At 43.9% G+C, this 22846-nt stretch overlaps 3 protein-coding genes across 8 annotated transcripts; 1 reads left to right on the top strand and 2 right to left on the bottom strand.

Annotated features, from left to right (window-relative positions):
• Positions 1-1626: 1626 nt before the first annotated feature.
• Positions 1627-8126, bottom strand: actr10 (actin related protein 10). 2 transcript variants are annotated; one of them, XM_061813013.1, is made up of 15 exons: positions 8008-8126; positions 7858-7873; positions 7084-7697; positions 6534-6606; positions 6062-6144; positions 5861-5969; positions 5676-5783; positions 5532-5599; positions 5346-5425; positions 4224-4259; positions 4058-4137; positions 3914-3987; positions 3759-3840; positions 2939-3140; positions 1627-2052 (listed from the first exon to the last, which is right to left on the bottom strand). In XM_061813013.1, exons 3-15 carry the CDS (start codon positions 7158-7160, stop codon positions 1871-1873), a joined length of 1254 nt encoding a protein of 417 aa, XP_061668997.1. In that variant the 5' UTR covers positions 7161-7697; positions 7858-7873; positions 8008-8126; the 3' UTR covers positions 1627-1870. The 2 variants fall into 2 exon arrangements, with proteins under 2 accessions (XP_061668997.1, XP_061668998.1); XM_061813014.1 differs by lacking the exons at positions 7858-7873; positions 8008-8126 and having other exon boundaries at positions 7084-7701.
• LOC133496911 (armadillo-like helical domain-containing protein 4) lies at positions 8094-14345 on the top strand. 4 transcript variants are annotated; one of them, XM_061813012.1, is made up of 7 exons: positions 8095-8225; positions 9251-9710; positions 11052-11225; positions 11473-11565; positions 11649-11792; positions 12396-12427; positions 12518-14345. In XM_061813012.1, exons 2-7 carry the CDS (start codon positions 9269-9271, stop codon positions 12818-12820), a joined length of 1188 nt encoding a protein of 395 aa, XP_061668996.1. In that variant the 5' UTR covers positions 8095-8225; positions 9251-9268; the 3' UTR covers positions 12821-14345. The 4 variants fall into 4 exon arrangements, with proteins under 4 accessions (XP_061668994.1, XP_061668996.1, XP_061668995.1 ...); XM_061813011.1 differs by having other exon boundaries at positions 12396-12667; positions 13174-14345; XM_061813010.1 differs by having other exon boundaries at positions 8094-8229; positions 12396-14345.
• Positions 14346-16217: 1872 nt separating this feature from the next.
• On the bottom strand, positions 16218-22674 carry naa30 (N-alpha-acetyltransferase 30, NatC catalytic subunit). Of its 2 annotated transcripts, XM_061813017.1 has the most exons (5): positions 21695-22674; positions 20133-20256; positions 16977-17032; positions 16704-16876; positions 16218-16579 (listed from the first exon to the last, which is right to left on the bottom strand). In XM_061813017.1, the coding sequence occupies exons 1-4, from the start codon at positions 22400-22402 to the stop codon at positions 16739-16741; spliced, it is 1026 nt and encodes a 341-aa protein (XP_061669001.1). In that variant the 5' UTR covers positions 22403-22674; the 3' UTR covers positions 16218-16579; positions 16704-16738. The 2 variants fall into 2 exon arrangements, with proteins under 2 accessions (XP_061669001.1, XP_061668999.1); XM_061813015.1 differs by having other exon boundaries at positions 16218-16876; positions 21695-22673.
• Positions 22675-22846: the final 172 nt, after the last annotated feature.

Raw genomic sequence — 22846 nt, 5'->3', positions numbered from 1 at the left:
AAAGCGTTATAGCACCGCGTTAGCATTGCGATAGTAGACTAAACGGCTACAAAATAAACACATTTGCGCATTAACACCCTAGCCGTGACAGCCACAACTGATGTCCAGGCAACCAGTTAGCAGACTAACTAACCTGAGCTAGCAACAGTTAATTACACTCTCATTTGCCGAGTCTGAAATAGTTGACATTTAAAGCCACACACTCCAAGAGTCAAAAATGTTGGAGTGGAGAATGTGAGGGTGGGTGGCACGATAGCTTAGCTGGAAAGTGTTGGCCTCATAGGCCTGTGTGGAGTTTGCATGTTCTCCCCGTGCCTGCGTGGGTTTTCTCCGGGCACTCCAATTTCCTCCCACATCCCAAAAACATGGATTCATTGGAGACTCTAAATTACCCCTAGGTGTGATTGTGAGTGCGGCTGTCTGTCTCCATGTGCCCTGCGATTGGCTGGCAACCAGTTCAGGGCGTACCCCGCCTCCTGCCCGTGAACAGCTGGGATAGGCTCCAGCTCTCCCCGTGACCCTCGTGAGGATAAGCGGGAAAAAAAGATGGATGGGGGTGAGGGTGGTAAACTCCTATGGTTTAAAAAATAAAAAGCATCTCATATGCATGTTATGTATTGGTATCATGCAAAATCAGTGATCACCCCAAATCAAATAGTAATAGTAGAGTATGGGAAAACTTAATGTCACTGTGTCGTAGGAACATTGTGGAAAGACGGCACATGGCAATTTTCCCGTAGGTGGGAACAAGCCATTTTTACCCTACCACACATTTTCTTGTGGAAATAAAAGATTGAAAGGAGTCCACGTGGGATTTTTTTTTTTTGTATTTTGAATTACTACAAACCAACTTTTACACTGCAGATATTCTTTCTACACAATGGAAGACAACATGTTTGAAGGTTCTCTGCCATGTGAATTACTCAACTTGCTTCCTTCCCCCCCAGAGGAGACGCTGACGCCATGGAAAGTCCCGCGAGGTTCAATCGTGGGGGACAAAGAAAGCACAAACATTCCATCGTGTCACCCTTTCACTTAGTTTCATCTTTACGCACGCGACAAACATGATCCGACTGTGGTGCCGAAGGGGAAACAACGCCCTCTGGCGTCCTTAACTTGCATCCATCATTTTTTTTTTTTTTTTAAACTAACAATACCGCAACACGAGCACCTCAGATAGTGTTTCCAAAACAAGATTATTTTTTACGTAGTTGGGTCCAGAACTGGGTAAAAAAAATATATATATATATATATATTGAAGCAGCTGCAGTTTTGTTTCCACAGGGGCTCTAAATTTTTGTACGGCTTGTCATTTGAAAAGGATGTGCCGCGGGCAGCCCGTCCATTAATTATGAGCGTCCAGATGCCTTTTCAAGGCGTGTCGCCTAATTGGGCCGCCGTGTTCCCGAGAACGGCCTCTGCTGTCACCGTAACAAAGATGGATGAAAGCGCGCGTCTCATTTGCCTCTCTGGTGTATACGCCATGCTTGCCAATGTTACACCCACACACACCAAAACACGCGTGACGGGGGAATACAACAATTTATTGTGGTTAAATTTTTCCTACCATAATATCTTCAATTTTAAGACTGGGATGGAATGACTGAGAACACAAATGTGCGTACATATGTGCAGGAAGCCTTTAATTGTGGACTTGGACAGACACCACCTGTGCCAAAAATAATAAATAAATGTAACTTTTTTTCCCACCCCTCTTAAAAATATAAAAAAAAGCTAAATAAAACCTTTTTAGTGTTTTAACACTGGAATTTGGGTGGGTCCTGAAATATGAACCGTACGTGGAAATGTTACAAGCTAGCGGGGTTGTCATTCTAAGATGGAGTACAATTGTTTTGGCGGCGTACGTGTTCTACTTCTCGGTGGAGAAGGCTCTCTTCATGAGGGGGGGCGGCGTCTTGCCGGGTTCGTACAGCGACTCGGGCGGCGGCGTACTCAGGCAACACCAGTCCGGTATGCGCCCCGTCTGGTTGTAGTAGTCGCGGGACACCGACCTGCTGCCCAGGATGTCCTGCAGCGCGCCGAAGATGGCGCCTAGTAGAAATTCAAAGAAAAAATGCGATTTTACCGTAATTCCCGCCCTACGGAGCGCACCTGTTTATAAGCCTCACCCAGTACATTTGTAAAGGAAATACCATTTGGTACATACGTACTACAAAGAAAGGCAGTACGCCGCGCTAACAAAAAAAAAAAAAACATACCGGTAAAAATAAATAAATAACTAAATCGCTGAGACCCGGCAGTAACACGCTAGCGCAGTGCGAACAGGGCCGGACCGGTGGACGGTCTGAGCGCTCCCCCGTGCTGAAAAGTCTCCTTGTGATGAATGCGCATGCGTTACGAACAGGGGAACTCTGGGTACGTAGTAGACGCTTACTGGGAAATCCCCTGGTCTCATGGTTCCTCTTCTTCTTCTTCTTCATAGAGGTTGCTAGCATATGTTATATCGTAACCCTAACCATAAAACAAAATTTGATAAAAAGATACACACATATATGTACGTTCGCTGTGTTCGTCTTTCCGAGATGTCCATAGCGAATGTGAACACTCTGCGACAAGCTGTGGAATGGCAAATGTTGAAGCGTGAATGGCGGTGTTTACAAAATATACGCGCATGCACATATATTAATGCACACAAATAATTCACAAGGAGACTTTTCAGCACCAGGAGCGCTCAGACCGTCACGCTGGTAAAAGTCACTTCCTTGGCACATATATTCCACCTGTCTTACTCTTATCTTTTCCGGTCGAGTGCCCCCTTGCGACCGTTAGAAAAAAATGCACAAATTAGCCGCATCACCGCATAAATCGCAGGGTTAAGAGCGTGTGGAAAAAAGTCACGGCTAATAGGCCGGAAATTATGATCGTTTAAAAAAAAAAAAAAAAAAAAAAAAAAAAAAGTACTCTATTAATTTCTTACCTCCGAGCCAGGCGGTGCAGTTGGGCTTGACGGGCGGCGAGTGCACGCGGAAGCTCTTGCTGGCCAGCACGTCGCGGTACTTTGGCTTCTCCACCAGTAGGCGGATCTCGGCCAGCAGCCGGTGGAGGAAGCCCGGCAACATGGCCGTGCCGCCGATCACCACCAGGTTCTCCGACAGCACTTTGCGCGTGTCGATGGGGCACTAAACCAACGCGGGAAGACAATTCGCCATTTGTGCTGTGATGGCCCAAGAGAAAAATGTGTGGCATAATCGTAAAATGCGCAATCAAATAAAAGCGGTGGGGAGTCAACCCGCAATTTTCGGGCTTCAAAAGGAGGAACAAGCCCCTTTCGCACTGCTTGCAAAAATGGCAATTTTCTTTAAATGTAAAAATGTATTTTAAAATAATATTTTAATATATATTATACAATTATATATAGATATAATAAAATTAATTTATTTAATTAAATTAAACCAAAAACTTTTTTTGTGTCACTTGTGTATAAATGGAGTTTTTTTTTTTTTTTTTTTTTTTATTTTCGACGTCTCTCAGATGACATGATGATATTTCCATTCCAGCCAGTTTTGCAGATCCCTTTTGTGGCTCCGCGGCGGCACAATTAATTAGTGTAGCCTACTTCGACTCCCCTGTGTTGTAACAAAAGCACTGAAGAACGTTGCGCGTCTCCATGGAAACAAGTGTGAAATCCAGCCCCCCCGTGTACGCTTGGAAGAGCGGCGCATCCCGCAAAAGGGCGTTGAAGCTCCGCTGGGCTCAATAATTAGCTGCGACCATTCAAGAGTTTTCTCCCGGCGTACCTTAACTAGGGCGTCGAGTATGAGCGAGGCCACACTTTTCTCCTCGTTGTCCTGCTCGAACAGAATCTCCATCACAGAGTCCCTGCGAGGAGAGGAATGGAGTAAAGTTCGAAAGTCTGACAAAATTAACGCGTGGATATATTTCCTCTTCTCACCTGATGGATCCTTTGATATGCAGGATTTTCTCCCCATCCAGAGGATAGTCGACGTCCGGAGGCGGCGCCGGGCGCTGCGGACGAGAACAGGAGACGACGTCGTACTCGGGTGTTTTCTTTGCGGGTTTCTGACATTTTCCTCACCTCAGCGGAACCGTCCATGTTGAACTTGGCCGCCTGGAGCTTGAGCCCTCTCTGCAGGTCGCTGATGAAGCACGTTCTCACTGCGGCAAACAACGTTGGTGTGTATTTAAAAAAAAAAAAAAATAAATAATAATAATAAATCTTCATTTTCAAAGAACGGACCCACCTTTAATGTCCTCCACGATCTCCTCTGGAATGGTGCCTGAGCAGGGAAAGGCAATGGGAATGACATTGGACTGGATAAATGCTCAATAAAAACCACAGCAGTTAAAAAAAAAATAAAATTGCTACCCATACCAAGAACTATAAATCTGAAAGGCCGCGTCCAAATTTATTTCATTTTTTTTCCTTTAATTCGCAATGATATCCCCGTCTGTGATCTCGGTTTCAATTATTCCTTGCACAATACCTTTTGCAATGCATCCTGACAGCTGAATATTTTGCTCCCTCTATTTAAGATACAGAATTATCTTTCGTCCTCGATGAAGGTGAGTCAAAATGAAATTTTAAAAATAGACGTTGTCTCATCGTGCATTTGCCACCTCGGCTTCACGACGCATTTTTCAGAGCAGACCTTTCTCAGCTCGAAAAAGGGAAAATCTCGTCCGGTTTTACCGCATTTTCCTCTATTTGCACATACTCCGACGGTCATTGCATCTTAAAATAATAAAATAACCGGGCACGGTGGATCAGCTGGTAAAGCGCAGGCCTATACACACATAGTTCTGAGGACCCGAGTTCAATACCAGGTTGGCTTTTCTCGGGGTATTTTGGTTTCCTCCCACATCCCAAAAACATGCAACATTTAATTGGACACTCTAAATTGCCCATAGGTGTGATTGTGAGTGTGGCTGTTTGTCTCCATGTGCCCTGCGATTGGCTGGCAACCAGTTCAGGGTGTATCCCATCTCCTGCCCGTTGACAGAACTCCCCGCGACCCTCGTGAGGATAAGCGGCAAAGAAAATTGATGGATGGAATTTCAAGCCGAGTCTCTCATATCTCAAGGCACTTTTGTGCATGTAAAATGCGGTTTTACTCCTTTTTCCATGTCAGTAATATGTAAAAACAGTAGGTTTCCAACAAGAGGAATAGATTAAAGCCCTTGTTTGACACCTTTGGCGGTAGTAAAAAACCCATCAGGCACCGCAGTTGAACCATTTTGCTACTTTCCCCCATTTTGCTCTTACACACAGTTTGTTTCAGCCTTCCGATGGTTCCGTTTCAAAGGCACGTGAGGGATAAATGCCGGAATTCTGCGTGAAATTGGCTATTAAAAGAGTTTCATACCGATGACGGCGGGTACGCTTTGTCCGGTGGTGGTGTCCGTGTCCACGGTGCACTGTTCCACAAGGAGTCCGTCTAATTCTCTAAAAAAAAAAAAAAAAAAAAACATATGCAACGACGTAAATGGGATAAATTCTATGTGCAACATCGAGAATGATGTAATTTGTACAGTCCATCAAAGCTTCTCACTTGTGGATAGCTTTTCCACCCAAAGGCAAAGCCTCCCAAGCAGGCAGGATCAGAGTGCATTCATACACCTGACGGTGGAGTTAAGAAGTTCTCATACGCACACGCGAGTCCCAAACATTAGAATTCTCTTTGACGGAAGGATACGGGCAGCACCAGCGTCTCAGCGTGGCCGCAGTCCATCACCAGGGCCGAGTTGATGCCTAACGTCATGACGGCCATCAGGTGGCTCGGCGCAAAGAGCACAGAAGGCACCTGCCGTTAAAAAAAAAATAATAATAACGCTGAGAAACGTCCTCAGGTCGCTGCGGCGAATTATCATGACGTTGTACCTCAAACTGCTTGAAGAAAACCTTGGTGAGCGTCTCCCTGAAGTGAGATGGGCAGAGGATGGACTCGATAATGACCACCCTTCTGTCGCGAGGGTTCACCAGCAGATGTCTGATGTTCGCAAACGTTTACAAGAGGTTTCACACGTCAACTAACTTGATTTTTTTTCTTCTTTTCGACAACAAAAGAAAACAGTACGTTACCTGAAGTACAGAGTGTGGATAAACTCTTTTAGGATTACATAGAGCTCTTCTGTGTTGATGTTGTACTGAACCACTTTGGTGGCCTGAAAGGGAAAACAATGCGACGGGTCAGCCAATCACAGCGGACTCCAGCACAAACCAGGAAATGACAGAAGAATGTCTGCTCAGATCAATATCTCTCTAATTTTTATATAATTTATTCTCCCTAGGGTCACAGGTGGGCTGGAGCCCGGCTGACACATCTTTTGACTTTTTTTTTTTTGGGGGGGGGGGGGGAGGGGGATTTGGATGCATGTTTTGAGGCTACTCAAGGAAGCCGACATTTGCATTTTCTTTACATGCTTGTGTGCGTTTTCTCCATGTACTCTGTCTTTTTCTCACATCCCAAATGCTTGTGAATAATTTTTTTTCTGCTTCTAATGAGTACGAGACCAACATAAAATTGATAAACGACGCCAGATGCGCATCTTACCTGCTGCTGTCCCGGCTTGCGGATCTCGCTCGGAATGATGAACCTGGGCCCCGTTTCCCCTGCAAAGCCGCATCTGGAATGGAAAAAAAAAATAGTCATGGAAAATGACATCACCGGACTAATGCTCAGAAAAAGTATTTGTTTTCTGCTTCATCATGTGATTTGCCTTGAGCAAGATTGTTGTGCAGTTAGATTAATCCGGTTTGAGACATCTGCATGAAGTGGGTTTTCTTCCAACATAAATGTATATATTTTTTAATGACGTACAGTTAAATAACACTACAGTACAACTTAAATACGCATACCTAGATGCTTTAAACAAAAAAATATACATATTAAAGCGTACAGATTTTGTGTTTTCATGTTCCTGACAAAGGCATGTAATGTGTTATGTTAGCTCCCACGACAATTTAGGACTGTCTTGTTATCTTTATTTAATAAAGTGCCCTGTGTACAATATTATGTTTACTATGGAAGACATAAATACATCATTTACGTCCCACTAGGACGTTTGCTGTGTTAGCTAGCCGAATAAAAGATTAACACTCACTTTGTGTACGCCGCTCCCAGATCGATGACGATGGCGGTCTTCTCTGCTCCACTACCCAGACCATCAAATAAGGGCATTTTAAATTCCTCAAGTATTATATAGTCGCTTTAATTGGCGTCCTTGCTCTCTTTTCGCATTATTGTAAGAAATGAAAATATTGCACAGTAAAATCGCTCGACTTCCGATTTGGGCTGGGTTGGGTCTTGAGGTACCTTGACGTCACGCACGGGCGCCTGAGTAAAAATGCGACCAAAAAAAAAGTCATTCAAATCCAAAACTATTTATTTAGAGGCCGGATTTCAAAATCACGCGTTCACATTTGCAGACATATTATTTTTAATTTTAAATGCAAAATAACCGCCATTAATCCATCCATTTCCTGAACCAGCCAATCGAAGGGCAGCATTACGAATTAATATTTAACCTAATCTGCATACTAAACGGCGTTTCCATCATTTTATATTAATTAGTATAGTAGTAGCAGTATTACTGTACACACGTATTGCATTAAATTTGTGTGTTGTGTATATTTATGCATACATAATGTGTATGTATTGATTTTATTTTTTGCTGGCAGTCCTGATGACATCCCTGCAAGGTGCCTGTTCAAAATGCTGTAAAAAATACAAATGGAAAAAATGCAAGGTATTGAATTAGTTTCAGGATTCACACATACATAATTTCTAAATATCTTAGTATACAAGCGCAGAAGAAACTCGAACTGTCTTATCGTCGGTTGGCAAACTATCTTACTGACGCCGTACTCCCACCTACCGGACTGGAGTGGTAACTGGTCTCATGTGCGGAAATAAATGCATGGGGAGGGGGGAACAGAAAACACAAATAAATAGATAATACCACAACGCGAAGACTATATCAAGTGGTCATTTATTAATTAATCGTGTATTGAGCAATGTAATCTACCTTTCTAGAAGGAGTGTAAATGACAGATTCCATCATTTCGGGCTGATTTAGGGCGACACTGGTGGGCGCACTTGAGGACGTCTGACGCGCCGGTGCAAAAACAACAAGCCGAGCCTCCCCTCTCGTTTTTCTTCTGTCTCCATGATCCCCCATCACAGGAGCCCCTCATTCCCGTCGCGATCTTTGCATCCTCTGCGGTCCATCATGCACTCTTCAACGTAAGTACGTGCACTGTTTTCTTCTTTTTTGGGTGCTCCAGATTGCACAAACCGCGCAAGTGGATCGCTCACGTGATTGAAGTGGTTCCGTAGCGCAGTGTGGAGTTGTTTACGCTGCACACCACAAACCCTCAGCTGGGGAAAGGGGGTTATTTTCAATTTCTTTTTTTTTTTTTATCATTTATTTGTTGTTTGATCATTTGCGCTTGTTGACGCTTAACGGTGACTCAGCTCGGATTTGGTAACCATGACACAGCAAATCCAAAGATTATTGCAACGCATAAAAAAAACACATCATTTTACACACGATTGGTTGGTTTATACATTTTACATGCATTAACGTTTAAAATAAAGAGTAGAAAAAGATTTCCTCATTTTATTTCAGCTTTACTGATTTTGTTCTAAATTAAAGACCAACAATAAAAAAACAACGTAATGATCCATGTTTAGCAAAATGACAGAGGTTTTATTTTATTTTTAAAATGTTTATTGTATTTATATATATATATATATATAAACTAATACTATGGTTAAATAAAGCAGAAAAAATATTTCAATCAAATAAAAAAACAAAACATTTTTTTAACTCAACAAAGATTTAAAAGTTAAATACAACTAATCCGCACTATGCTGAACTGTGAAATGTAAAGTACAGTACACCAAACCCGACTGCAAACATCCAAACCTGCAAATAACTGATGCTCATTAATAATTATATTATTATATATTATAAATTAAAGGAAAATTGTTTTTAAAAAAATCTTCCTGAAAACAAATACATATATGCAGGGTAAATACTGTCATGTTGTGAATGTGAAGAGTAAAAATTGTACTTTAATGGATTAAATTTAACAGGAAGCTTTGTTATCTTTGGTCATATTTCATTTCAATTGTAAATTGTATTCATATTTCTGTGATTGTTTTTGGCACACCACTAGAGGGAGCAAACCTTTCTCCAGCGGTACTCGTAGCCCAGATTGGTACTGTGATTCTTCTCGATCGCAGCGCTTCTTCTTCATGTGCAGGCGCTGACAGGTGACAAGATGTTGACGTCTGACGCGTTTCATCGCCTCCTCCTGGCCGGAGTCTGCATGTGCGTGTGTGGAAATGCGGTTCAGGAGATCGAAAAGGGGGCCGCGGCCTCGCTCGGACGGAGACCCCGGAGGATGCTGGTGCAGAACCGGGAGAGTCCTGATGCTGAGCCCAAAAGGTTCTGGAGGACTCCGAGAGACACGATGGATGACATTGGCACCGGGCTGAGTGAAGACGCGACGTGGTCTTCCTCCCCCGGGGTTTTAAATCCATCCAGTGGTGGCATCCCCACGCCGGTCTCTCGCCAGTCTCGGACGTCCACAGTGTGGGAACGAGAGGACCCCGTCGTGCCCACGCCGCCCGAACCCTTTTTACCCGACATGGGGGTTGATAGCATGCCCAAAGAGGACAGCGTGGAGAGCCTGTGGACGGAGGCCCCGGGGCCCAGCGGAGGTCAGTCTGGAAATGGTCAAAATATTAGAAACAGCTCTCAGGATAATTCGGCGCGATATTTGAACAAAAGAAATTCAATCGTATACAGTAAGCAACATTAATTTTGGAATGTGTTTTTAAGAAATTCAACAGTTTGTACATCATTGTTAATTCATTGTGGCGCCTTCTCGGGGTGCTCGACCTGGCCACCGGGGGCAGTATGACGCAAACATTCGGACAAAGTAATATCTACAAAACCCCACTGGGTGTCAGTGTTGTTTTGAAAAACTGAGTCGTCTTACTGTATTTTGGCTTTACAGTAGTATACACAGGTTGGGCAGCACGGTGGGCCGCGTTAGAGGTCTCACAGTTCTGAGGACTGGGGGTTCAAATCCCAGCCCTGCCTGTGTGGAGTTTGCATGTTTTCCCCGTGCCTGGGTGTGTGTTCTCCAGTTTCCTCCCACATCCCGCAAACAAGCACTAATTGGACGCTTTAAATTGTGATTGTGAGTACGACTGTCGTCTGTCTCCGTGCGCCCTGCGATTGGCTGGCGACCAGTTCAGGGTGTACACCGCCTCCTGCCCGACGACAGCTGGGACAGGCTCCAGCGCTCCCCGTGAGGATAAGCGGCAAAGAAAACGGTTGACACTTTTTCTCTGTATGAGAGTGAGGAGTTTTTTTTCCGCTTTTGTGGTCCGTCCGGGTTGAGCTCACCACGATCTGCCGTGACCGCCGAGAGACGGCGTCCCGACCCCGGAAGAAAATACTCAATTGTAAAGCCTCAAAATTGCCACTGAGGAGCACAAAGCTTTGATATAATTGCATTTTTGGGATCCCTCCTCAAAGCAGGAAGTAGAAAGTACGGATACAGTATCTGTTTTGGATTGTTGGGAGTGGTTACAAAAAGAAATAAAGTACAGATAGCTGAAAGTACCAAAATATTTGTACTTTGTTACCTGGAGAAAGACAAGATTATTTAACACTCCCTATCTTACATGTCAGTGAACCAGTTTTTTTAATGATATTTTTCATATGGCAAGCTCCAGACAGGAATAGAAGTTAATTAGTCCCCGCGGTGGCCCCGCGGCAGAGCGAAAACGACGTCGCACTTTCGGGTGCGTGCGCCTCGCTCGGCCTTTTCAGTTTCCATCGATTTGGGCGACTGTCATCGCTCGCGTTGATAAAGGGAACAAAACCGTGAAGAAAAAGACTATCCATTTTTTTGTGAAGAAAAGTAATAATTAGTATATGGTATCGAGATGATATCAGTCTTATTTCAGTGTATCAGGTACTTGTGAAAGCGGCTGAAACGGAGTAGAATTATATAAGTGAATATATTGTTATCGTGTGTTTTCCGACAGCAAACACGGCGGCGCCGCCTTCCCCGGACGACAGCACGGAGGGAACCATGTCGTCCGAGTCGCTGCCTCTCATTTTTGAGCCTCTGGAAGAATCGGCGGTTCAGTCGCCGTTCGCCACAGAGACGGACGGGCCTCCGCCGGACCTCGAGCACCCGGATGCCAGCAGAGAGTCAGGTCGGTCCGGGGACCAGTTACAAAAAATGTCCCTTCAAAGCAAAATGTCTGACTTCCCGTTCAGTGTCTGGCACAAGACTTTTTCGTACATCCTGTTCTGATAAATGTGTCCATCCAAGTTGGTATCCATTGGACAAAATCGAGAAATAATATTCAATGGAAGTATTCCGGATGAATGGAAAGAAGTTAAAAATATTTGTAAAATTGCTCAAATAAAATGAAGGTCATGATGTTTTATGACGTTCAGGTTTTGGCACCGCGCAGACGTCTGGATTCAAAAACACACCACAGGCACCTGCGGATGAAATCCAGTGGGGTCCGGAGGAGAAGGACTTCGAAGGTGGGTCATAAAAACTAGCGCGGCTTCACATGTCTAATGGCATGCCGAAAAGTCACTAAACTGGTCCGCTTGCTTGTCCGCAGACGATCCGGACCGGGACGAGAATTCCGAGGAGTCGCCGGAGGACGAGGAGAGTGACGAGGATACCACGGAGACGTCTCGGACCGAGCCACCGTACAGTTTCGTCCCGCCGCCTCCCGTCTGGGTGCAACGCAACCAAGGCCTGAGTATGAAATTTTTCATTTTTTTTTTTAAATCCAAATGTAAATTAATTTGATGTAATGATCAAAATAAAATTGGCCTGAAACAAGACGCTTTAAAGAATTTAACTTATGATGTCCAACCTTTTAAAACATTATAACACTGTATTTGGATTAATAACGTATAATTTCAAGAACTTGTGTATTTTAGGATAATCCAACAAACAAATTCACCATCACTACAAAAGTATCTCACTATTTTTGTAGTTCGATGAACATGAAAATTGATTATTACTGCTGAGAATGAAGCATCACAATAATGATTTGCATACTATTTAATTGTTTTCATTGTATTTTTTATATATAAAGTACTTCTCTTGATTAAAATTCAAATGGCTAAATCATTTTTTTCAGGGGGGCTGGAACGGATTAAGGGCATTCCCATTCATTTCAAAGTGAAATGACGTTTTAAATGTAACGTGGCATGGACAGTATATGAAAATAATCATAATTTGCAGCAAAACACAATTGCAAAGATATTCTTTTCTAGATAAAAATACTGCACGCTATTTTTTTTAAACGGACATGACAAGAGCTCACCCTATCAGTAAAGTCGAGTCTTTTCCGCAGTGCGCAGCTGGGTGGCGCTGATCCGAGAAAAGGTGAGCCGAACGGCCGCCCCTGACCGGCCTTGTCCTCGACTCGGTGTCTCTCTTTTTGCGACCCGTTTGCCGCCTTTCCCCGCGGTGCAGGCGGGCTACGTCTCGGGCATGTTGGCCCCGGTGGGCGTCGGCATGGCCGGGGCGCTGCTGCTCGTGGGCGCCCTCTACAGCGTGAGGAGGATCCAGCGCAGGAGGAGCGACGGCTTCAAACGCCAGCGGAGGAAGGTCCGACCCGCAGAGGTCAGTGTGCAAAACTTTACCTTTACCTCCGCCAAAGATGGTGATGGTAACGGTTGTGTTTGCTCGCGCGATCATGCAAAAATAATAATAATAATTTGTCCAATTCCAATAAGTAGTTATAAATGTCATAAAAAGCTTGAAAATAAAATTTAGCGCTCTAAGTGTCGGAAATGAGGTGCAAATGTCCCACTAAAATTAATTTAGAGGGATTTGTATATTTTTGTAAAAAAATTTTTAGATGGGTCAACAAGTTTACAACAATTTACCACCCCCTAGAGGACTGGAGTGAGTATTGCATGCAATTTATAGAATTGTCATTAATTGGGAAACAAAAACAAAAAAACAATTGGAATGTAAATCGTGAAAAATACATCTTACACCGATTAATTACATCCCACCGCAGTGTACAAACAGCTGATCCTTTCTTTGCTCGTGTGCCCAAAATTTTAATTTTTTTTCTTTGGCGGAGGTCACGGTGAACCCCCTATGAATTGTGTTACCCATAGCAACCGGGTGAGACGTGCGTCGGCCGGCAGGATCAGGCCATGCTGCTGGCGGACAGCTCCGAAGACGAGTTCTGATCCAAAAAGACTGAACCAATTAATGTCGCCATGACAACCACATCGGTTTTACCATCACGTCACAGAGCTCTACACTGCCGGGGAACTTGGGAATTTCAAAATAGCTCTTTGATGCAATTATGACAGGAAAAAAATAGAATGCGTTACAAAAGGTAAAGACTTGGAAATGTATTAATGTAAATAGAAATTTATGTATCAAACATATTTTAAGGAAAAGGGATGAGAAGCTGAGTGAGCAAAATGGGACGCTAATGTCTGAATATTAGCTTGACCACACAGCTAGCCTGGCTGTGTCTAAATACAGAAAAATAACTTCATTGAGAACATTGATGAGGATATGAAGTCGTTTTTTGGGGGGGGTAAAACATTCAAGACCACCACGAGTTGGTAGCTGAACAGAACCAATTTATCCGTCTTACACTTTTACGTAAGGCTAGCTAAAATGCTAACAGGACTAGCTTCCTTCAAAGCGAGTCGCCGATGTGAAGAAAAAGAAGTTTCATTTGTCGACTAATGTATAAAAACGAAAAAACAAGTGTTAAGAAATAGATTTTAAGGCAAACAGTGCAACATTGACTGAACAAACCAAACCAAATCGTTGAGTTTATGACGTTCCCAAAACTCGACTAGTTTTGAATACTTTTGTTACTAGGCTCGCTATGATGCTAACAAGGCTAAGGACAAAGTAGTTTTTTTTGTGTTAACAGAAGCGTTTTGTACACGTCATCTACATCCTTGTGTGGATCGTAAATGTGACTGTTTTGTTAGCGTCGAACAAACGTAGCATAAAAACAAAAGCAACTGTCTCTTTGGTGTTTGTTTGTTTTTTTAAGAAAAGAACAAATTACTTTGTAATTTAAAAAAGTAAATTCCATCTTTTACTCAGTTGGGAGCCATTTTGTTTACACTTGCAATACTAGTTATTAGGTCATCATTATTAGGTAACTACCCATCGATAATCTAATGAGATGGAGTTCTTGATCACATTTTTTTGGGGGGGGGGGGGGGGATTATTCTCATTAGACTTAATTTAGATTTTTTGTATGTTCAATGTTGAAGTGCAGGTGTTAATGCAATAAAACTTTTTTGCCTTTTGCGTTTTCTCTAAATAAAACATTTCAGAAAATCAAATGGACTGTGACTCGTATTTAAAAAAAAAAAAAACCAAGAATAGCATTAAAAAAAAAAAATCAAATAATTTATTTCTGTGTTCTTTGTTTGTTTTCGCTCTCTTCTCGTCATGAAATAAAAGCTATCAGGCATCTTCCAGATTCAAATCGGGGGGTTGGGGGGGGGGCTGAATGTCAGGGGGTAAAACAAGTCTGACATGCAGAAAGAATTTTTTTTTTTTCCCAGCATGGATGGCGGAGGATGTTTTTTTGGCGGAGGATGTTTTTATTTGTGTGTGTGTGTGTGAGGTCCATCGATGGCTCCAATGAGGACAAAGGACTTTCGAGCAAGCGGGTGGATTTTTTTGTTTTTGTTTGTTTTAAATAATAACGACAACAAAGCCCTTTCACTCAAGATGCGCTTAGGCCGCAATGCTCTTTAAAAAAAAAAAAAAAAAAAAAGACGGCATCGCCTGGCTCATAGCAAGAGGACAAGTCAGGGAAATAATTGGGCTTTTTGACCCAATCCAGCTTTTGTCCAAATCGGCACACGGAAAACGGTTTGAATAGCACCGTCAACATAGTTAACACCACTGTTCCGCATAGTGCCCCCCCCCAAAAAAAATACACAAAAATAAATCATTGGCATTACAATCCGCCCCCCTCAATGTTCTAATATCGCATACGACTTTTGACAGCATATCGCAACGATAACGATTTTGTCACGATAATGTTAACAGGATTATGAAAAATGCCGTTACGTCAGAAATTTAGAATTATTCTTACTGCGCTGATTTAATCTTTTTCCAAATATTGGGACTTTTCTGCTATGAATTTCTCAAATTTGCATTTAAATTGTACAAAATGTCATCATATTAGTAGTTCAATTCTGTTTTATACATTTTTAAAATACTTTGTGATCCCCATTGTAATTTTGTGTCTTTTTCATAAAATAATTATTTTAAAAATGATTCCTTACAGTGATTCCTTAGTCTCGAATAAACTTGTAATGTTCTTATGTTTGTAAACATGTATACTTTAGTCAGGTGGAATTTTATTTTGATAATTACCATTTATAACTTTTCTTCAGCAGCGCCCGGATCGTAGTTGTAAATTGAGATTATATTTTCAATTGACTTGAAATTGTGTTTTCGTTCCATAGAGTGAAAGTATTTTTGTTGTGTTTGGGGGGGGGGGGGGCTTTTTGGAATTGAATATGAAAAAAGAAAAAAAAATCAAAATAAACGCAGAGAAAGCAAAATAGGACATGCGCACAACAATTCCCAAACAAGTGCATCTGACAATAATTGTGTTCTTTTTAAGAAAACAAAACAAAACAAAATACCGCAACTGTACGAACTGTTGTATAGTTTCCTTTTTTTGTTTGTTTTTAAACATTGAGATGAATGTAAACAAAGATTTGTGATGCAGAAGGCTGCAGACGTGCTTAAACGGGGCCAAAAGCAAAACATGTGGGGACGTTTGTTCACTGGAATTGTGGGGGGGCTGTTAGTGGGCGGAACATGCATTACACATTTTGAGACAGAGCCCAGACATTTTCCATAATTTCTTAGCAAATAAACATTTTACAAACCGGTCTGCGTCTGCATAGGTTACACAATTTGATCCCCGTTTTTACTCATCGTTCGGTGCTATTGTCGTTATATCCTTTTTGGGTGAGGTGTACATGGGGGGGGGGGGGGGGGGTTGGCAGTGAATTTGGATGTGAGGGAGATGGCGGGAATTTATCATAAAATCGTAACTCACGGGTCGCCGGGATGATTTGAGCGGAAAGAAAAAAAAAATTGAAAAGTGGAGGTGACGTTTGAGGTGCTCGCGGAGTGATTTGGGACACGCACATGAAATAGAAATACGTCTTGAAACAGGCTTCAGTCCTTGGAGGTGTACGAGGCAGAAACAGCACCACCGAGTGGACAAACGGGGAAACTGATACACAATCGGAGGCAGTCAAACCGCACCCAACTATGCAGTCGTGACCCCCTCCGAGGAATTTGAAAAAGAAACACAAAAATAAACTCCACCATTAAGTTTGGGGGTCCTTTAGGCCCCCATCGCTTACTTGTTTTTCCTTGCGTCCATGCGTCCTTGCCCAAAGTCCGAAGGCCGAAAAACGTCATCGAGGTCGTCCTGAGACCCTCGCAACCCCCCAGGGCCCTTCAATCTTTTTATGATGGGAGGAAGAGGGGCCTTCATGGAAACTTCTGGAGGGCAAGAATAATGTGTGTGTGTGTGTGTATGGATGCATATATATATGTGCATACTGGTTGTGTATGTGTGTGTGTACAGAGTGAAATGAGGCAGGCAGGCTTGATAGATGGTCTGTACCCTCCTGTCCCTCCGTCCTCCATCGCGGCCCCCCCTCAACGTAGCCACAGTTTGAGCCTCAGTGCGTCCACGCCGTTCAGGTAGTATCTGAAGAGCCGCTTGTCCCGCACAAAGCCTAAGTTCTCGTACAGCTTCAAAGCCGACTTGTTGGTGATCTCCGTCTCCAGGACCACCTGCGGCCGAAACGGGCAGATATGTTTTTGGGGTTTTTTTTGCATGGGGATGACAAAATGAAAAAAACGGGGTTGATTTGTTGTCAGAGCGCGTGATTACCTCATCGCAGTCTCCCTCCACCATGGCGTAGATGGCCTTCTTCACCAGATTTGTACCTGAGGACACAAGATGGTCACTGATTGGCGTAGCGGTACACACGCCTGCCTTTGGCGCGGGCAGCGCGAGATCGATTCCCGCCCAGTGATGGCGTCGATATCTGCCGTCCGACTGACTGCCGACCACTTCAGGGTGTAGTCCGCCTCTTGCCCGAAGCTAGCCGGGATAGCCTCCAGCTTTCCCGCAACCCTTGTGAGGATAAGCGGCTTGGATAATGATATGACATGACAAGATGGAGGACGCGGCTGACATCAAGGGAACACGCAGTGGGCACACGTGACATTTACGGTGCTCAGTCCGAAATGTGCGCATTGCAACCGTATCGCACAACACGAGGAGCTCCTGGTCAGAATATTAAACATCGCCTGCAGTTAATAAACAAAAGCTTTATGATGTTGAAAGAACTATTTTTTTGTTTTGAGGTGAAAATTCCATCGGGCCGGGAAATTGCTCATCCTCCACTTCCTGTTAAAGTACAAACTCTCTCACCCGAATACAGGGGAGGCTCGGTTTATGACGCTAGCAACACATTTTGAACGGCGCGCAGTGAAAGTTTGCTAGCCGACGTTGGAATACGCGGCTACGCAGCACAAGAAGCTCGGGCACCACAATATTTACACGTTTAATTGACTGTTTTACATTACAGTGTAATTACTACAGTAAATATGACTGGCATGACAACTCCGTTAGGGTTGGTTGGTGATACACTACAACGTGTTTTACCTTGTGTACGAGTATTGACTGCAAGTATGACTTTACTACTACTGTGTTAGCGTAGGTCATTGGTAGCACACGATGTGCTACCACTTAAAGCTCCACTGTCATGAAATGCATGATTTTTACTGTTATTAATGGGAAAAAAAAGGTAGCCGGAATGGACACATCCGTTTTTTCCCCATAAAACATGATTTCGATGTATATGGCTTTTTTTTTTTAACTTCCGCCATGAAAATCCTCTCGAGGGATTTGTTTTCGAGAAGAAGCAGGAAGTGATGTTAGTAGCAGACGCCCACTCAAGCGGTCTCGCATGTTTATACTAGTTTTACTTGCTGGAAGGAAGCTCTTTGTTCCTTCGTGTTACCCAAAATTCTGGCTCGTTGTATTGCCGGATATTGTTCGAACACTCAGGAGGATGGATTCATGCTTCATACTTTTCAAAAAGACCCGGTTCTTCGCAAAAAATGGACTGCACGGGTGCAAAGGACGAGAGCTTTGTGGGTTACAAATGACAGCTAGGTGCGTATGCAGCTACTAAAAAAAAAATAAAAAAAAAGTCGTAGTTTGGAGGGGGGGGGGCGTAATCCTCTCTGAATGTAAGAAAAGACCCGCGCACGTAAATCAGGGCTGCTAAATGTGTCGATGTACCTGTCGGCGCCGAGCACGGCTTTGCCAGGGCAAACTCATACATAAAGTCTGGTAGTCTGTTGTTTGTTTCAAGTGATCCGCATATCATCTAAAACAGCAGTCGGCAACCCGCGGCTCCGGAGGCTCATGCGGCTCTTTCATCCTTATAATGCGGCTCTGATTGGCTTGGGAAAATAAATTACAAATTTTTTTTTTTTTTTGTATTTAATTGAAGTGTGTTTTATTTGTGTTAGTTTTTATATTATTTTAGTTCTAAATTTGAAGATTATTGTGATCTTGAAATATTAAAATATTAATTAAATTATTTGATATTATTTTGTCGTCGCTCAAAATAGACGTCACACTGCGGAAGCGGGTATACCCGCTGAAATGCCGTCTATTTTGAGCGACTTTCAAGCCCGGCAAAGCCAATGGAGAAATGTAAGAAAAGAAAAATATCTCAAGAAAATAGAACATTCAATGATGCCTGGGCAGATTCATTTGCATTTACCTCGGGCGAGAGTGGCCTACCAGTATGCCTAATTTGTGGAGAAAAACTGGCTAACAATAAACGGTCAAATGTCGCAAGACATTTTAACAATACACACAGAGCCTTTGCTGAAAAATATCCAGAGGGAGAAGAGAGGAAAAAAGCTGTTTCGGAACTGATGCAGAAGGCTGACCGGACGAAAAATCAATTCAAGAAGTGGGTGAAGTCTGCAAATTCAACTCCGCCGCATACTTTGAAAGCCCAAGGCGATATAAGGATGACGGCTCACGGATTTTTCCCTTTTGTTTGCTGCATGCACAATTTAAATTCAGCTTTTTAATTTATTCGAAAGAGACATTCAGACATTATTATTTTTTCAAGAATTCAAAATGTGTTCATTACATCGGTAAAATGTAATTTTCTCCGTAGCACTTCATAAGACATAACCGCACTATAGTTGTTTATACAAAGTGTAAAGGTAAGAAAAAGCAATATATACAGTGTTATCTTCATTTTAGATAAGATAAATGGATATAGGGATGATGCCTCATGGCATTTTTCTGCTTTCGTTTGCTACATGGACAATTTAAATTCGGCTTTTTAATTTATTTGAAAGAGACATTCATTGTTATTATTTTTCAAGAATTCAAAATGTTCAAAATGTGTTCATTAAATGAATAAAATGTAATTTTCTCTGTAGCACGTGGATTTCATAAGAAACATGCTGCGGTAAAGTAGTAGAAGTTTTTTTTTTTTCCATTTTAGATGTGCGGCTCCCAGTGTTTTCTTTTCCGTGGAAACCGGGTTCAAATGGCTCTCTCGGTGTCAAAGGTTGCCGACCGCTGATCTAAAACATGGCTGGAAAGGATAGGGTAATATTGCCTTGGTCACTTCACTCGATTGTGAGATGTTCTCGTCTTTGAAAAGCGCTTCCGTGTCCCATAATAGGTGGCACAGCCCGTTTTCAGTGGTGAATGTCACGGCGTGACGTAATGGACGGATGTTGCAGGCAATATGGCGACCACTTGGACGTCGAATGAGACTTCCGCAACTTTGCGCGTGGATGACGTGCTCTCCGCTCATATTTATTTTTTTGTATGGACATTGAAGTGAATAATGTTAGATGTATTTTTCATGACAATATCGATTTAGAATGTTTATAGGCATGACACTTGATCTTTAAGTACCCAAGTTGGGTTTGGGAACTGAACCTTATCGTAGACAAAGAGTTTTTTTTTTTTTTAAACCCTAACCCGCCCCCTTACCGATGCTTTTCCTTCTGTGTTTGGAGTCGACGGCAAGCATGGCGATGTAACCGCGCCGGAACATCTTCTTGTGCATATCCAGCTTACACACGATGGCGCCGACGCACTCCTGCTCCACCATGGCCTGCCAAAACACAATCGCGCAAGTCAAACCTCAGAACCCTGACCACGATTTTTTCCACTCCACGCGCACTCCGGCCGATCCCGTATCAAGTCCAGCTAAGGCTGACTTCTGATCTCAAATGAAATCGTTTTGACTAATATTCATTTGGATTTCAAACAACTGCAAGGGAGGTTTTGTGTACAGTATGTAATCATAAGATGACGTGACTAAAACAGTTTGACACTTCTGCAGACATGAGTCGATAAATGTGGCCCGTTTTTCTGTTTTTCGCAGTCGCAAGCGCACGTTTGTGTCGTCAGGGAGCTCGCTGTGGACCAGAACAGCACGTTGTTACATTGTGGTCTAACTGGTTGTGTCAGAGGGCCAATTGTCGCAACGACAAAAGAGTGCTGGACAAAGCAGATAAACAAGTGGCCCAAGTACTTTTATCATATATAAAAATAAATTCTTGGCAGTCGGGACAACTCGGGAGTTGAGCTTGAATTCTATGGAAAGTGTGGTCCAAAAGTAGGACGACATTTCACGTAAGAAACCGTACACTAATGTTCCAATTATAAACCAAAAAAATGTTCATCGTGTCGAAAGACGCAAAACTGTCAGCTTGTTAGCACGTAAAATGTGTCACAAAATTCAATCAGTTGCGGAGCACTTTGGAGCTTTTGATGATGAATGTAGCGGCACACAGTGGAGCAGCTGGTAAAGCGTTGGCCTCCCAGTTCAGAGGACCCGGGTTCAATCCCGGCCCCGCCTGTGTGGAGTTTGCATGTTCTCCCAGTCCTTGCCTGCGTGGGTTTTCTCCGGGCACTCCGGTTTCCTCCCACATCCCAAAAACATGGTAAATTAATTGGACACTCTAAATTGCCCCCAAGTGTGATTGTGAGTGCGACTGCTGTCGGTCTCGACGTGCCCTGTGATTGGCTGGCGACCAGCTCAGGGTGTCCCCCGCATCCTGCCCCTTGACAGCTGGTATAGGCTCCAGCACTCCCCGCAACCCTCGTGAGGATAAGCGGCAAAAGAAAATGGATGGATGGAGCATGAATAACAGCCCGATAAATGCAGCTGCTTTAAAAGACATGGGAACAAGTTGACATTTTGTATTTTCTATGAACAAAAACTATTTGAAATTTGCCACTTGTGGAGCACAAAAATCAATAGTACAAGACATTTTATGCAATCAATGTATTCTAAAGTAACAAGTCTCTGACTTGAGGCTCTTTTGTTGACCACAAAAACCTCACAGATGAATATTTGACACGAATGAATAGCATAACAAAACAGATGACTGAAAAGTTTGTAAAATAAGACCAGTTGCTCTATTGAGGCAGTCGAGGAGGATAACAATAAATAAAGCAGCCGCTTGAACGGCAAGTCATGGTGTCATAAGAGTTCGGGTATGATCTGTGGTGCAGTTTCGGTCGGGGGGGTGGGTGACACTCACCAGGAAGCAGAGCTGCGGCCAGTTGTGGATGAAGTACCTGTAGGTGTAAATGGAGTAAGGCTCAGACAAGTCCTTGGTGATGAGTCTCATGATCCAAGGCATCTGCAGCTCGGACTCGTAGCGCACATAACAAATGTCGCGGCTCTCCTCCTCGGGCGAGCCGCCCAGCTCCAGCCGGGCCAGCTCCTCCGCGGGCGGCTGGAACTGGAGCTGGGGTTGGGGTCGCTCCGTTTCGCCGGAGCTCTCGGGAGTTCTCGTCCGGGCCGGCATCCCGTTCACGCTATTGTTGACCAGAGGCGAGCGGCGGCCGTTTTTGGAGCGAGGGCCTTCACGTTGGCGGTCCTCCGTGTTGTTCGGGGCGGCCGGGGTCCCGTCAACGTCGTCGCCGCTGTCGCAGTCGTCCGCGGGCGGTCTCGGATTGTCACGTCCCCCCGGCTCCTCGACGGGGCTACCGGCCAAGCCGTTGAGCTGCTGCTGCTCTCCGATCGGCATTTTGAGGTGCAAAGCCGGCGGGCTAGCTCGAGTTAGCATGTTTTTCTTCTTCCTCCTCTTATCCGGCTGCTTGGCTTCGGTGAGCGCCTTCCCCGACGCGGGGACCTCGCCGGCGCGACGCGGCCCACCGTCCTCGCCTCCGGCCCCGGGGAAAGGTGGACTTTCAGCCGGGGATGCGGCCAGTGCGCTACTAGGCCCAGGCGGCACTGTGGCCATCCCACCGCATCAAGGTGGCGATTCGCGCTTGGGAAACGTCGGACGCAAGCTCATTCACGACGCCAAGCGGGGATACGACAAGGCCCCGGGTGTCGCTGCGCCCGAAGTGGAGAAACTCGGCGGATTATGGAGGCGAAGTGGCGACGTTATTCGCTCGCTTTCTCCTCGAGCTCTCCCTGCTGCCGCAAAGCGCTGTCGCCGCAAAGGCCATTGCGACGCTGCCGTATGGTGACGTTTAACGACAATGTCGTAAAACGCTCGACAACCTTACTTCCCACCCTCAACGACTTAAAAAAATGTTACATGTATTTTAAAAATCGTGTGATTTCTTTTATTGAATATTTGTAAACAATTAAGAACTCTAAGAAATCAAACAAACTGGCAGAGTGAGGAGGATGAGGAGGGTATTCCCTACTCACTTGGTGGTACGTTATGTCCAGGAAG

This window comes from Syngnathoides biaculeatus, chromosome 23 (genome assembly GCF_019802595.1).
Source record: "Syngnathoides biaculeatus isolate LvHL_M chromosome 23, ASM1980259v1, whole genome shotgun sequence".
NCBI classification, from domain to species: domain Eukaryota; kingdom Metazoa; phylum Chordata; class Actinopteri; order Syngnathiformes; family Syngnathidae; genus Syngnathoides; species Syngnathoides biaculeatus.
This window is presented reverse-complemented; position numbering and strand designations above follow the sequence as displayed.